This window comes from Arvicanthis niloticus, chromosome 25, assembly GCF_011762505.2.
Source record: "Arvicanthis niloticus isolate mArvNil1 chromosome 25, mArvNil1.pat.X, whole genome shotgun sequence".
NCBI lineage: Eukaryota > Metazoa > Chordata > Mammalia > Rodentia > Muridae > Arvicanthis > Arvicanthis niloticus.
In genome coordinates this window covers 9,370,410-9,385,559 of record NC_133433.1, presented here as the reverse complement: position 1 = coordinate 9,385,559, position 15,150 = coordinate 9,370,410, and the positions used below count along the sequence as shown (strand labels likewise).

The following is a 15,150-nucleotide window of genomic DNA, read 5'->3' as shown; positions in this document are numbered from 1 at the left end:
TCTTTTTGGTATCAGGATGCCAGAATCTATCTGCAGCGGATTTTCCTTCAGAATCCAAAGTTAAAAAATTTAAAATAAAGAGTGTGTGATGAAGGATATTTCTGGGGGATCCCTTGGTAGGGTACCATTCCCTTTTTAATTTTTTTTGAATTGACACTTAATGGTTCGATGTGCCCTTGCTACCATACCTTGGCCCTGTGGATTATATGGAATACCCGTTTTATGTAGTATTCCCAATTTTTCACAGAATTGGTGGAAACTGGAGCTTGTATAACCTGGGGCATTGTCAGTCTTTATCCGTTTAGGCACACCCAATACAGTGATTGTAGCAAGCATATCAGTGATCACATGCTTATTGTTTCTCCAGATTGTAATGTTGCATAAATGAAACCACTGTATGTATCTATACATACATGTATATATTTTTGCTTGCCAAATTCATTATAATGAGTAACATCCATTACCATGGACCTCAACAGGATGAGTAGTCCCTTCTTCACTTTTTCCTAATCTTTTCCTTGGGGGAAAATCCAGAGTTTACCATTTGAGCCATGATTACTTCATTAGGCCTGCACATAATCAGTCCCAACTGGGATAACAGATCTCTGCCCTTGAGATTAATGGGAAGGCTGGGATGACATAAGATTGTATATTCCCTGTATTACCTTCTTTATCTTTCCACATCAGCACCTTAGAGCTTTGTTGTGGACTTTGACTTTGGCCAATATTCCTTAGATTGGGTAAGGTTGGGGTCAGAGGCCAGGTGGCAGGCCAACTGCTTTGTTTTAGGATAGTCACATCAGCTCCAGTGTCAACCAAGCCTTGGAATGCCTTTCCATCTAGCCATAGTGTCATCATAGGTTTTTGTTTAACTATAGGCTGTACCCAATATGCATCAGAGGAACCAAAGCCTTGATCCACTTTTAGGATTCTTATATTTATGATTAGTAGGGTACAATGGAAATAACAATGGTTGAGCTATCCTCCTTCCTGTAGGAATGGTGACTATATTCTGAATTGCCTGTGCCATTACCTTAATCTCACCCTGATAATCATTGTCTATTATTCCAGGAAAAATTTGTAGTACCTGCATAGTAGTACTGCTTCTTCCCACTATCAGGCCAAACACATTTGGATAGAGTGGTCCAAACACTCTAGTAGGTAAAGCCTGAGGTCCCATTTCTGGGGTTAATACTCTGTGGGTGGCAGAACTTAGGTCTAGTCCTGCGTTTCCTGTTGTTGCTCGACTAAATTTTGAAAGGAATTGTTGTTTGCTGGTATAAAACTGACTGCTCCATAAGCCTGTTTTGGCTTGTGTTGGTTCGGGGCCTGGATCTGGCCCCTGTTCCTGTTTCCCTGATTATGGGAAAAGATGTTTGCTTGTGCATCTCTTTTGGACTTACATTCACTAGTCCAATGCCTTCCACGTGTGCAAAGTGGGCAGAGCCCAGGCTGTTTTCTGGGCTGTCTCTGGGTTAACTCATTTTCTGCCTTGCAAACTCTTGCAAAGTGTCTAGGCTTGCCACATTTTAAACAGGCCTTTTGGTTTCTACTAGCCAGAAAATCTCTTACTGACTTTCCTTACATGGCAGCTGCCATAGCTAAGCCCTGTTGGTAGGAGGGCCCTATGTCAGAACAGAGTCTGATATACCCTGTAAAGTCTGCCCTTTTCTTGTAGGGTCTAATGGCTGCTTGGCAGGCAGGATTGGCATTTTCATATGCAAGTTGTTTCACATAATCTACACCTGCCTCTGCATTACCAAATATCCTCCCTGCTGTTGTCATTAATCGATGAACAAAATCAGAAAATTGTTCATCAGGTCCTTGTCTGATTGCTGTTAAGGACGCACCAGGGTCCCCTTTTGCTGGGAGTTTATGCCAAGCCTTCACGGCTGCATTTTGAGTTTGAGCGAATAAGCCTGGGTCATATTGCATCTGGTTATCACTAGAAGCAAATTTCCCTTCTCCTACTAAGGCATCAAAGGACCAACCACTGCCTGCTTGAATGTTTCTCCTAGCTGTTTTTTTACAATTCTCATGATACACTGATTTCCAAATAAGATAGTCATCACCACTAAGAATTGCTCTCACTAACGTATTCCAGTTGCCAGGAATCAGCCACTCCTCTGTGGCAGACTCTAAAATTACAAGAGTAAAGGGGGCAGTGGCACCGTATTGTGATACTGCATTTTTTAATTCCTTAATAATTTGAAAATGAAACCCTGTGTGATGTCTCCAAGCAACCCCTTGATTGTCTCTGGTCTCTGATACAGAGAAAGCCTTAGTGTCTCCCTTCTCTGGATGATCTGTGGCTAATCTTAAGCTAGGGGACAGGGACTGTCTTTGGATTCCTGGTTTAGGAACACAAGGAGCCGGGGGATTTTTGCAGTTTACCTCTCGAGACATCTTCCCTGTCCTTAATTTTTGTAGCTGATTACTTAAGTCCTGATTCTCTTTTTCTAACTCTATTTGTTGTTTAAGAACAGATATTTTTTCCTGTAACTCCCATCTGGGATCTATAACTACCATCTCCATTGGGGGACCACTTGGAGGCGAAGGCGCATAGGGAGGGGGTCTTCAAGAAGAGGGCCATTCAGAGTCATAATGTTCAGCTGCCTCTTCCTCTAGGTCAGCACAATCTGGCTCTCACAACTTGTCTTCAGCCTTTGGTTGTATTTCGGATTCTAATTTCAGATAAATATGTTTCTTTTTATTTTGAACATGAAAGACAACATTCAAACAATGAAACAAAAGCAGACAATTAACACACATAAGCAGCAAACAACAAAATAAAAACAGAGAGTTGAGTTCAGGCTGACTTATTTCTTGCCCCATTTTCATTAACATGACTTACCTCTCATGACATAGCAGATTCCCGTAGTCATCACCTTTGTTTCACTTCTGAATTTTTAGCAGATCCTTCTTCCAGCAATGTCCTTCACTTGGTCTCTCATACTTGCTGCCCCATGTTGGATGCCAAAAATATTGAGAGCAACTCTACTCCATGTTTTGGGGGCCAAAGTGTCGGGGACCGCGCTGTCAATGTTGAACCCACACTGCCAAAAGCCTTGGGGGCTAAGTGTTAGAGCCCGCAGTGCCCCAAGCTGCTCCAGTTTGCCGGTCAGGGTTCAGCAAGAGAGAGAGTGAGGACAGACATGAAGAATGGAGACCAGACAGAGTGTGATTCAATCCCGTTTATTCTTCAGTCTCTCTTCTTCCCTCCAAGTCCCAAGTCTTGAGTTCCTAGTCCCTGGTTCCTAGTCCCTAGTCCCTAGTCCCTAGTCCCTAGTCCCTAATCCCTAGTCCCTAGTGCCTCCAAGTTCCAAGCTTCTTTCCAAGCTCCCTTCCAAGTGCCCAATACTTAATAATCCTTTCTTTTGTATGCCTCTCACTTTTTATATGTCTCACTTCTAAGCCACGCATTTAAGTGCCCTTTCCTTCACAGCAGATATTACAAGCATGTTCCCTTGCACCTAGTGTGTGTGTGTGTGTGTGTGTGTGTGTGTGTGTGTGTGTGTGTGTCTGAAGACAGAAATGAGGTCTTTATGCAGCAAGTACTTTACTGAGCCATCACGCCAGTTTCTTTCTTTTTTTTCCCCAGACTCTTTCTTACTGGAACTTAGGTTCCTTCTGATCCTCTTTCTCCTTTTTTATCTTCCCTTCTCCTGCCATTCCTTCTTTACTCTTTGATCAGTTTAAGTAGATGGTTTGTTAACTGGATGTTGATGCTTTTGAAGAATCTTTTTGTTTCATTTATTTCATTTTTCTTCGGTTCTATTCTTTTTATTGTTTTTGTTGTTGTTGATATATTTGGTTTGAATTAACTGAACTTACTACCAATATTTCAAAATGGATGTATACATCGTTGAATTCTTCCTCTTCTAATTAAAGAAGCTCCTATTTTCATTGCAGATACATAATATACTTGGTATAATTTCAGCCTTTTTTGAGTTAGAGAATGAAATGCAGAGACTTATACATGGTATACAAATGTTCTACCACTATACTTCATTGATAGCCTCAATTCTTTTTTAAATAGATGAAATTTGTTTTATGATGCTGGATATAGTCTATGTTCATATATTCCATGTATACTTTTAATTAATTATACTTTTTAATTCTATATTTTTGTTGTTTTTAATTATTTTTTATTGGATATTATGTTTAATTTCAGATTTTATTCCCTTACCCCATTACCACCACCATCCAGAAACCTCCTATCCAATCCCCTTTCCCCCTGCCTCTATGAGGATGTGTCCCTACCTCCCCCCACTCTCACCTCCCCACCCTCAAATTCCACCCACTCGGTGTTCAGCCTTCATGGGACCAAAGATGTCCTCTTCCACCTATGCCCGACAAGAACATCCTCCCCTAAGTATACAGCTGGAGTCATGGCTCCCTCCCTATGTGCTCCCAGGCTGGTGGGTTAGACCCTGGGGAGCTCTGGTTGGTTGGTATTGTTTCTCTCCTCACAGGGCCACAACCCCTTCCAGGTCCTTTAGTCTTCTCTCTAACTCCTCTATTGAGAATCCCTTGATCAGATCAATGGTTAGCTGTGAGCATCTGCCTCTGATTATGTCAGACTCTGGGAGACCTCTAAGGAGACAGCTATATCAGGCTTTTGTCAGCATGCACTTCCTGACATCCACATCAGCTTCTACCTTTGGTGACTGCACATGGGAAGGATACCCAGGGGAAATGGTCTCCAGACGGCCCCTCCTTCAGTTTCTTTCCCGTACTTTGTCTCCATATTTGCTACCTTGAATATTTTGTTACTCCTTTTAAGTAGGACTGACATCCACACTTGGTCTTCCTTCTTCATGAGCTTCATGTAGTCTGTGAGTTGAGTCTTATCTATTCTAAGCTTTTGGGCTAATATCCACTTATCAGTGAGTAAATACTATGTGTGTTCTTTTGTGATTGGGGTACCTCACTCCGGATGATGTTTTCTAGTTCCATCCATTTACCTAAGAATTTCTCAAATTCATTATTTTTAATAGCTGAGTAATACTCCATTGTGTAAATGTACCACATATTTTGTATCCATTACTCTGCTGAAGGACATGTGGGCTCTTTCCAGCTTCTGGTTATTATAAATAAGGCTGCTATGAACATAGTGGAGCAAATGCCCTTGTTATATGTTGGAGCATCTTCTGGGTATATGCCCAGGAGTGGTATAGCTGGGTCCTCAGGTAGGATGGATTGATTTTCATTCTTCTACATGCTGACCTCCAGTTGAACCAGCAACATTTGTTGAAAATGATGTCCCTTTTCCACTGGATGGTTTTAGCTCCCTTGTCAAAGATCAAGTGACCATAGGTATGTGGGTTCATTTCTGGATCTTCAGTTCTATTCCATTGATCTTCCTGCCTGTCATTGTACCAATACTATGCAGTTTTTATAACTATTGCTCTGTAGTAGAGTTTGAGGTCAGGGATGGTGATTCTCCCAGAAGTTCTTTTATTGTTGAGAAAAGTTCTCGATATCCTAGGTTTCTTATTATTCCAAATGAATTTGCAAATTGCTCTTTCTATCTCTATGAAGAATTGATTTGGAATTTTGATGGGGATTGCATTGAATCTGTAGATTGCTTTTGGCAGGATAGCCATTTTTACTAAGTTAATCCTGCCAATCCAGGAGCATTGAAGAGCTTCCCATCTTCTGAGATTTTCTTCCTTTTCTTTCTTCAGAGATTTGAAGTTCCTGTTATATAGATCTTACACTTGTTTGGTTAGATTCACTCCAGGATATTTTATATTATTTGTGACTAGTGTGAAGGGTGTCATTTCCGTAATTTCTTTCTCAGCCTGTATATCCTTTGAGTAGAGGAAGGCTACTGATTTGTTTGAGTTGATTTTATATCCAGCCACATTGCTAAAGTTGTTTATCAGGTTTAGGAGTTCTCTGGTGGAAGTTTTAGGGTCACTTAAGTATACTATCATGTCATCTGCAAATAGTAAAATTTTGACTTCTTCCTTTTCTATTTGTATACCTTTGACTTCCTTTTGTTGTATAATTACTCTGGCTAGAACTTTCAGTATTATATTAAATAGGTAGGGTGAGAGTGGGCAGCCTTGTCTAGTCCCTGATCTTAGTGGGATTGCTTCAAGTTTCTCTCCATTTAGTTTGATGTTGGCTACTGGCTTGCTGTATATTGCTTTTACTGTGTTTAGGTATGGACCTTGAATTCCTGATCTTTCCAAGACTTTTAACATGAAGGGATGTTGAATTTTGTCAAATGCTTTCTCAGCATCTAGTGAGATGATCATGTATTTTTTTCTTTGAGTTTGTTTATATTGTGGATTATGTTAATGGATTTCTGTGTATTGAACCATCCCTGAATTTCTGAGATAAAGCCTACTTAATCATGATGAATGATTGTTTTCATGTGTTCTTGGATTCGGTTTGCGAGAATTTTATTGAATATTTTTGCATCAATATTCATAAGGGAGATTGGTCTGTAGTTCTCTTTCTTTGTTGGGTCTTTGTGAGGTTTAGGTATGAGTGTAATTGTGGCTTCATAGAACAAATTGGGTATTGTTTCTTCTGTTTCTATTTTGTTCAATAGTTTGAGGAGAATTGACATTAGGTCTTCCTTGAAGGTCTGATAGACTTCTGCTCTAAAACCATCTGGTCCTGGACTTTTTTTTTTGGTGGGTTGACTTTTAATGACTGCTTCTATTTCTTTAGGGGTTATAAGACTGTTTAGATGGTTTATCTGCTCCTGATTTAATTTTGGTACCTGGTATCTGTCTAGAAAATTGTCCATTTCATCCAGATTTTCAAACTTTGTTGAGTATATGCCTTTGTAGTAGGATCTGATGATTTTTTGTTTTCCTCAATTTCTGTTGTTGTATTTACCTTTACAGTTCTGATTTTATTAATTTGGATACTGTCTCTGTGTCCTTTGGTTAGTCTGGCTAAGGGTTTATTTATCTTGTTGATTTTCTCAAAGAACCAGCTCTTGGTTTTGTTGATATTTTGTATAGTTCTTTCTGTTTCTACTTGGTTGATTTCAGCCCTGAGTTTTGTTATTTCACACAGTCTACTCCTCTTGAGTGTATTTACTTCTTTTTGTTCTAAAGCTTTCAGGTGTGCTGTCAATTTGTTAGTGTATGCTCTCTCCAGTTTCTTTTTGTAGGCAGTTAGAGCTATGAGTTTTCCTCTTAGTACTGCTTTCATGGAGTCCCACAAAGTTTTGGTATGATGTGTCCTCATTTTCGTTAAATTCTAAAATGTCTTTAATTTTTTTCTTTATTTCTTCCTTGACCAAGTCATCATTGAATAGAGCATTGTTCAGTTTCTATGTGTATGTGGGCTTTCCATTGTCTTTGTCATTATTAAAGACCAGCCTTAGTCCATGGTGGTCTGATAGGGAGCAAGGGATTGTTTTAATCTTTTTGTATCCGTTGAGGCCTGTTTTGTGACCAATTATATGGTCTATTTTGGAGAAGGCTCCATGAGGTGCTGAGAAAAAGGTATATTCTTTTGTTTTAGGAGGAAATGTTCTATACATATCAGTTAAATTCATTTGGTTCATAACTTCTGTTAGTTTCATTGTGTCTCGGTTTAGTTTCTGTTTCCATGATCTGTCCATTGCTGAGAGTGGGGTGTTGAAATTTCCCACTGTTATTGTGTGAAGTGCAATGTATGCTTTGAGCTTTAGTAAAGTTTTTTTTATGTATGTGGGTGCCCTTGCATTTGGGGCATAGATGTTCAGAATTGAGAGTTCACCTTGGTAGATTTTTTTTGATGAGTATGAAGTATCCTACCTTGTCATTTTGATTACTTTTGGTTGAAAATCGATTTTATTTGATATTAGAATTGCTACTCCAGCTTGTTTCTTGGAACCATTTGCTTGGAAGATTGTTTTCCAGCCTTTTACTCTGAGGTAGTGTCTGTCTTTTTCACAGAGGTGCATTTACTGTATGCAGCAAAATTCTGGGTCCTGTTAATGTATCCAGTCTGATAGTCTATGTGCTTTTATTATAGATTTGAGTACGTTTATATTAAGAGATATTAAGGAAAAATGAATGCTGCTTCCTGTTATTTTTGTTCTTAGAGATGGAATTATGTTTGTGTAACTATCTTCTTTTGGGGTTGTTGAAACATTACTTCCTTGCTTTTTCTAGGTTGTAGTTTCCCTCCTTGTGTTGGAGTTTTCCATCAGTTATCCTTTGAAGTTCTGGCTTTGTGGAAAGATATTGTGTAAACTTGGTTTTTTCATGGAATATCTTGGTTTCTTCATCAATAGTGATTGAGAGTTTTGCTGGGTATAGTAGTCTTGGCTGGCATTTGTGTTCTCTTAGGGTCTGTATGATATCAGTCCAGGATCTTCTGGCTTTTATAGTCTCTGGTGAGAAATCTGGTGTAATTCTTATAGGTCTGCCTTTATATTTTACTTTACCTTTTTCCCTTATTGCTTTTCATATTTTTCCTTGTTTTGTACATCTGATGTTTTGATTATTATGTGACAGGAGGTATTTCTTTTCTGGTCTAGTCTATTTGAAGTTTTGTAGGCTTCTAGTATATTCATGGACATCTCTTTCTTTAGGTTAGGGAAGTTTTCCTCTATGATTTTGTTGAAGATATTTACTGTCTTTTAAAGTTGGAAATCTTCACCCTCATCTATACCTATTATATATAGGTATAGATTTGGCTTAGGTTTGGCTTTCTCATTGTGTCCTGGATTTCCTGGATGTTTTGGGTTAGGAGCTTTTTGCATTTTGCATTTTCTTCCATGGTATCTTCTGCACATGTGATTCTCTCTTCTATCTCTTGTATTCTGTTGGTGATGCTTGCATCTATGACTCCTGATCTCTTTCCTAGGTTTTCTATCTTCATGATAGTCTCCCTTTGAGAATTTTTAAAATTGTTTCTACTTCCATTTTTAGATCCTGGATGGTTTTGTTCAATTCCTTCACCTGTTTGGTTGTGTTTTCTTGCAATTTTTTAAGGGATTTTTGTGTTTCCTCTTTAAGGGCTTCTACCTGTTTACCTGTGTTCTGTACTTCTTTAAGGGAGTTATTTATGTCCTTCTTAAAGTCCTCTATCATCATCATGAGAAGTGATTTTAATTCTGAATCCTGCTTTTCTGGTATGATGGGGGTGCCCAGGGCTTACTATGGTGGAAGAACTAGGTTCTGATGATGCCAAGTAACTTTTGTTTTTGTTGCTTACACTCTTTTGCTTGCCTTTCGCTATTTGGTTAACTCTAGTGCTACCTGCCCTTACTGTCTCTGATTGGATCCTGTCTATCCAGTTATCGTGCTTGTGTCAGAACTCCTTAGGGTTCAGATGTCTCTCTGATACTGAGCTCCAGTTGCTCTGAGTACAGTGGCTCCTCTAGGATGTCTCAGAATATGGTGTCTCCATGGTAGCAAACCAGCTAGGTGTCCACTGCTCTGAGTGTAGTGGCTCCTCTAGGCTGTCTTAGGATATGGTGTTCACTGCTCTGAGTGCAGTGGCTACTCTAGGATGCCTCTGGATATGGTGTCTTCAGTGGAGCAGACCAGCTAGTTGTCTGTCCCAGCCACAAGGGCCAAGTGAAGGGTGGAAGGGGAGTGGTAATTTTCAGGGGCAGGGTTTGGGTGCCTGATGGGTCCTGAGTGTCCCCTGCTCCCAGTTGTAGCTCTGGGGCGTAGGGTAGTGGGCTATTGTTTTTATCCCCTGCTCTGAGTTTAGTGGCTCCTCTAGGATGTTTTGGGATATGGTGTCTTTATGGGAGCAGACCAGCCTGGTGTCTGCCCTGACACAAGGACCAGGTAAGAGGCTATTTTTTATTGTTAACTTAGTCATATGTATCAATTAGGTTCAACCTGGAGGTTGTACTATTCAAACCTTTTACAGCTGTATTAATTTTCTATTTTATCATCAATTACAGAGACATTTCAATTTTCAAATTAAGATTGGTGGATATGGTGATGACTGCTTGTAGTCTAAGCTACTTGAGAAGCTGAGACAGGAAGAATAGGAAATTGGTGGCAGCATGGACAAAATACCAATATCTCATCTTTACAAAACAGTATTATTTGAATATTTCTGCTGTTGCAGTATTATTTTATATAATATATTAAAAATACATATCTATATTTTATCTATTTTTATTTATGGAAGCATTTGATAGATATATTCATACTTAACATTGTTATGTCTTGTCAAAATTAAGATTGAAATAATTAAAATTTTGTCTGATTCAAAGAAGAGTTCATAACTTTTCTTTAGTTCTTTTCATTTCTGACCTGGACTACATACACTTAAGAGGCCGCACCCTTGCTTTGCTGTTTGGTTTGGCCAATAAGAGTGAAACATGGAATGTGGGAAGAGATTTGAGCATTTAATCCTTTCAGGTTTTTCCCCACTTGGCTGTGGGGGAACAGTCGTTATGTTTGTCTGTGAAGGCAACCACTTTTGTATGACTGTAAGTTAGGTGTTGGCCTCCTACAGGTATAGGTCTCATTCCTTTCTACTAATTCTTTTCTATCCTTGCTTTTTGGCTTAAGAATGATAATGTGTGTTCTATTAGGTGTGGGTACCTAGTTATCACATTGTAAGTGACCATCTCATTCAGTATCACCTTAATTCTCCTCTGTTATTTATTTTGTTCTTCCCATTCCATGATTCACCGAAGTTGAATTCACATATTTAAAGAAACACAACAGACAAGAGCATATTGGAATGTTGATTGGTGGAAGAAAAATGGCTGTATGGCAAATTGTCCTAATTGCAGTGCCAACGCTCAATATTCTCAGACTCAGAAAACATACTCTTGACACCATCGTGGAAGAGACCCTCATAATACAGACTATATTCATCACCAACTATAGTCATGATTATGCAGTCAACAACAACAACAAAAAAAGCATCAGGCCTCAGAGTACCTCAGCTGAGCTGCACAAATACCTCTACTACAGTAGTCCTACACTGTGGTGGGATTTTTCTCTTCTCACTCCATCCCATACGTCATTTGAAAACACTTTGCATTTTATGTAAACATCCACGAGTTAGGATAGGTTCCCTATGCAGTGGGTGTCCTCAGGACAAGCTATATACTCAAATAACTGCAGGTATTTGAATTCAATTCTTCCACCCGCCCCCCATCTCAAGACAATTCGAGTCAATTTTAAAGAACACTTTAATACGGAAAATGGATGGAAACATGTTTTTACAAAATCGTAACTCTTCAGATCTATTACAGAGAGTAAAAGTTGTTTCGTCTGGAGAAAAAGCAATCTGACTTATTCAATGTGTCCGGACAAGGGATTCTCTTCTCCCTTGTGTTCTGGGCCACTGCTTCCGAGCAGAAGGCAGCCACCAGAGGAGAGCGGAGGTGGGCCCCAGGGCAGGAAGAGGGTGGACCGGCTGCGGACGGCCGAGGGAGGCGCGGGGCTCCCGGGAATAACGCTCTCCCGGGCCTGGCCTGAAGCTGATCGCGGCTGTTCTCAGACCCTCCTCCCTTGCCTCAATCGAGAGCCACGTTTTCGTGGTCCGATCTCGCCCCGCAAACTCTCAAAGGTACAGGTACACGGTAAGAGTGAGTTCCCGTACCTGTCCGGACCGTCAGGCTCTCGCGAGATCTCGGGCAGCGCTAGCCGTGCCAGTGAGACTCGCGAGAGGGCGGTGCCGGAGGCGGGGCACGCGGTGGCGGGAATTTCGCCTGCTTCCGGTTTGCTGCGGCGGGCGCCGCGTTCCGCATCTCGGACCCGAACGCCAGGCTGGGGCGGAGGGAGGCGGCGAGGCTGCCTGCACCACCCCGGGGCCGCGCCAGGAAACCAGCCCGAGGTGCGTGAGGCCCTTAGAACCCACCGCAGCCCGGAGGGAGCGAGGCCTGCGTTGGATGTCTCGGCGGCTCCAGTGCCTGGGGCCGGAGTCCTGGAAGATGCCCGTTGCCATCTCAGCTTCTCTGCGTTAACTTTGTCTGCCCCATGTGTGCTGAGGGCACATTTTGGAGCTCCGAGGTCGCCCTTTACCTTTCAGCTTCTTGGGCCGTGTCTTTGGAGCCCTAAAGATAACTGTACGGACAACGCGGTGTCTTTTCGGAGCACGATGTAAATCATGGATGGCTGTTCCGCAGCGTCGGCCTTCTTGACTGACAGCTTAGAGCTGGAGCTGGGGACAGAGTGGTGCAACCCCCCCTGCTTTTCTTGCGCTTTTGACAACAGAGAGGGAAAGTTTTCCGGAGAGTCCTACCTTGCCAGTGGCGCCCTTAAGCGGTAGGTAAAAAAAAAAAAAAAAAAAAAAAAAAAGAATCGAAGAGCCCCGCCCCCACCAATGTTGGTTAATTATCACTGATGTCTTAGGTGCTCAGCAAGCCCCGTTTGATATAAACTCTGTACATAGAAGGTTCTCGCCAGTGTTAGGGCGCTGGCTGGGTTTTGAGTATTACAGAGAACATACTGGGTGATTGATAACCTCTTAGGAGTGGGTAGCTGGACATTTAATTTACTTAGATTGGTTTCAGAGCGCCCTAGTCTTTTGGAACTTGTATTTTCGTTTAAGGACAATAGTTATCTGTAAGAACGTGACAGTTGTGTTGCTCTGGTTCTTCCCATCTGCATACAGAATTCATAGACACATTAGTAGAATGAATATTACAATAAAATTGCTGTTCTTGAATTATTTTGGTAATGCCCTTTGAGGAAACTTCATTCAAGAAAACGTTTTTTTTTTAATTTTATGATTATACCTTCTTAATAACCTTAAAACACATTACGTAGCTATATGATGTCATCCTTCATTATTGGGACTATTTGGTGTTTTAAAAACCCATCGTCTATAGAAAAAAAATAAATACTATGACCTAAGACCACTTTGTATATTGCCTAGAATTCTTTTGAGTTTTCCTTTTTGACTTACATTACTTCACCTGATTTACACAGCATAAAGTATAAAGTATTCCCCCCCCCATGATATGTATATGTCATGTATAGTCTGGATTTAAATGATTAAATCATCTTTCCATTACAGGTTAATTTTAAATCTTGATCCATTACCAACTAATTTTGAAGAGGATACAGTAGAACTATTTGGCATCCAGTGGGTTACTGAAACAGCACTAGTCTATTCATGTCGAGAGCTTTTTCATTTATTCAGGTATGTATGTGTTTATTTTTAACTCTAACGCTGTCTAGTTTTATATTGTTGGTTTTTCCACTACTGATTACCAAAGCATCAGGGAAATTGCTCTTGTTGCTTTGTTGGTGGTCTGACCAGGAAACAGTCAAGCAGTAATGACTGATAAATAATGGTTTTAAGGAGTTTATATTGCTTATATTGTTAAACAATCCTTATCAATATATATGTGAGTGTGGGCACACGTGTGATTCTAGTGATAAAAGCTAGGCTATTGTAAATGTTAGGCAAGTATCCTACTACCGAGCACTGAATAGCTATACTGAAAAAAATGTATGTATGTGTATAATCTACATATTCTATATGTAAGATATTATATATGCATTTTTTGTTTCTAAGACAGGTTGTCAACTGTAGTCAATGTGTAGCCTAGGTGGACCTAAAACTTACATGCTGGAATTACAAGCATGAGCCATCATGCCTGGATTTTTTTTTTTTTTTTCAGCATGTTTCGAAGATAAAGATTTGAACTATATTCCATGAACCCTCATAAAGAGATGTCAGTGTATCTTTGATGTATTATATATTGTAAATCTTTTTTTCTTTTTAGGTCAACACAAAAATCAACTTTATGAATGTTTTGAGTGCCTGTATGTATGTGTATTATATGCATGTATGGTGCTCACAGAGGTCAGAAGAGGGCATTGGGAGTCCATGGAATTGGCATTATGGATGGTTGTGAGCTACTACCATACATACTGGGAACCAAATGCATGTCCAAAAATGCATGAGCAAAAAGTGCTCTTAACTGATGAGCCATCTCTCCAGCTTTGTGTTATTTATTGAGAGAACAAGCTAATCAATTTTTTTTTTTTGTAATTCTAAATATAGTAGTGAAGTGGGTCTTTTTTTTTCTTATTTTATTTTATTTATATTTAAGATGCCATCCACTTTCCCCTTTTCCCCTCCCTAAAAAAACCCTGTCCCATGCCCCCCCTTTCCTTTTTGCTTTTATATGATTTTTTTAAAATGTTAATCAAAGGATTTATAAGTTTGGTAATGCTCAATCAGAAGCGTAACCCAATACCCAACCTAGATATAAAAACTATCTTTGACTGGTGGAGACATGTGAACATCTGCCTCCATGCCCCCTCTCTCTTTCTCTCTCTCATCACCTAGCTTCTCCTCTCCTTCATCTTCTCTCCTTGTTCCATCTCTTCCTCTCAGTACTCCTTCCCAATTAGTTCCTCCTACATATCACTCTTCCTGTTAAAGTAAAACTTTTCTCTCAAAATACAATTAGAGCATACTTATTCCTAATTGTACCAGTGAGGTACAAGATAGTCCTAATACCCAGTCCATCATTCTGTTGACTAACCAGAACCTCTGTCATCTCTTCTAACTAAAACACTTACTTTTGATCCTGGCTTTTTTTTTTTTTTTTTTTTTTTTTTTTTTTTGGCTTTAGAATGATTGTCAGCTGAAAACTATCTACTCAGATCTTTTCTCTCAAAGTAAATAGCCAGTGAAGTGGGGTCTTTATCCAAGAGAGTTTGAAGGCAAATAGAAATAATGAAATTGGATTACCATCAGGAATTAAAATGAAGCATCCTAATAGCTTTACATATATATATATATATATATATATATATATATATATATATATTTTATTTATGTATCTGTTTTAGTTTTTGGTTTTTTTTTTTTTTTTTTTTTTAAATCACTGTGATTAAAGACCGTGAGAAATGCAACTTGTGGAAAAAAGGGTTTATTTGGCTTACAGGTTTCAGTTCATCTCAGGAGAAGGCAAGGCAGGAGCCTGGACATAGAAACTGAAGCATGAACCACAAAGGAATACCACCTTCTGACTTGCTCCCCATTGCTTACTCAGCCTGATATACTGTACTATCTAGGACCACTTGCCCAGGGATGACACCATCCCCCCGTAAGCTGGCTACCCATATCATATCAAACATCAAGAAAAGGCCCAAAAAAGAAAAGGCCCTTAGACTTTGCTATAGGCAAGCTGATGGAGACATTTTTTCAAATGAGGTTCTTCTCTTCAGATAACTATTTTGT

General features: G+C 39.9%; 1 protein-coding gene across 1 annotated transcript in view; it reads left to right on the top strand.

Annotated features, from left to right (window-relative positions):
* The first annotated feature begins 11,669 nt into the window (after nucleotides 1-11,669).
* The window catches only part of Mms22l (MMS22 like, DNA repair protein), a 102,799-nt gene continuing 99,318 nt past the window's right edge, over nucleotides 11,670-15,150 (top strand). The window contains exons 1-2 of the mRNA XM_076924071.1: nucleotides 11,670-12,212; nucleotides 12,967-13,092. Of these exons, the coding sequence (XP_076780186.1) occupies nucleotides 12,055-12,212; nucleotides 12,967-13,092 (284 nt within the window). The 5' untranslated portion in view covers nucleotides 11,670-12,054. The remainder of the gene's footprint in view (nucleotides 12,213-12,966; nucleotides 13,093-15,150) is intronic.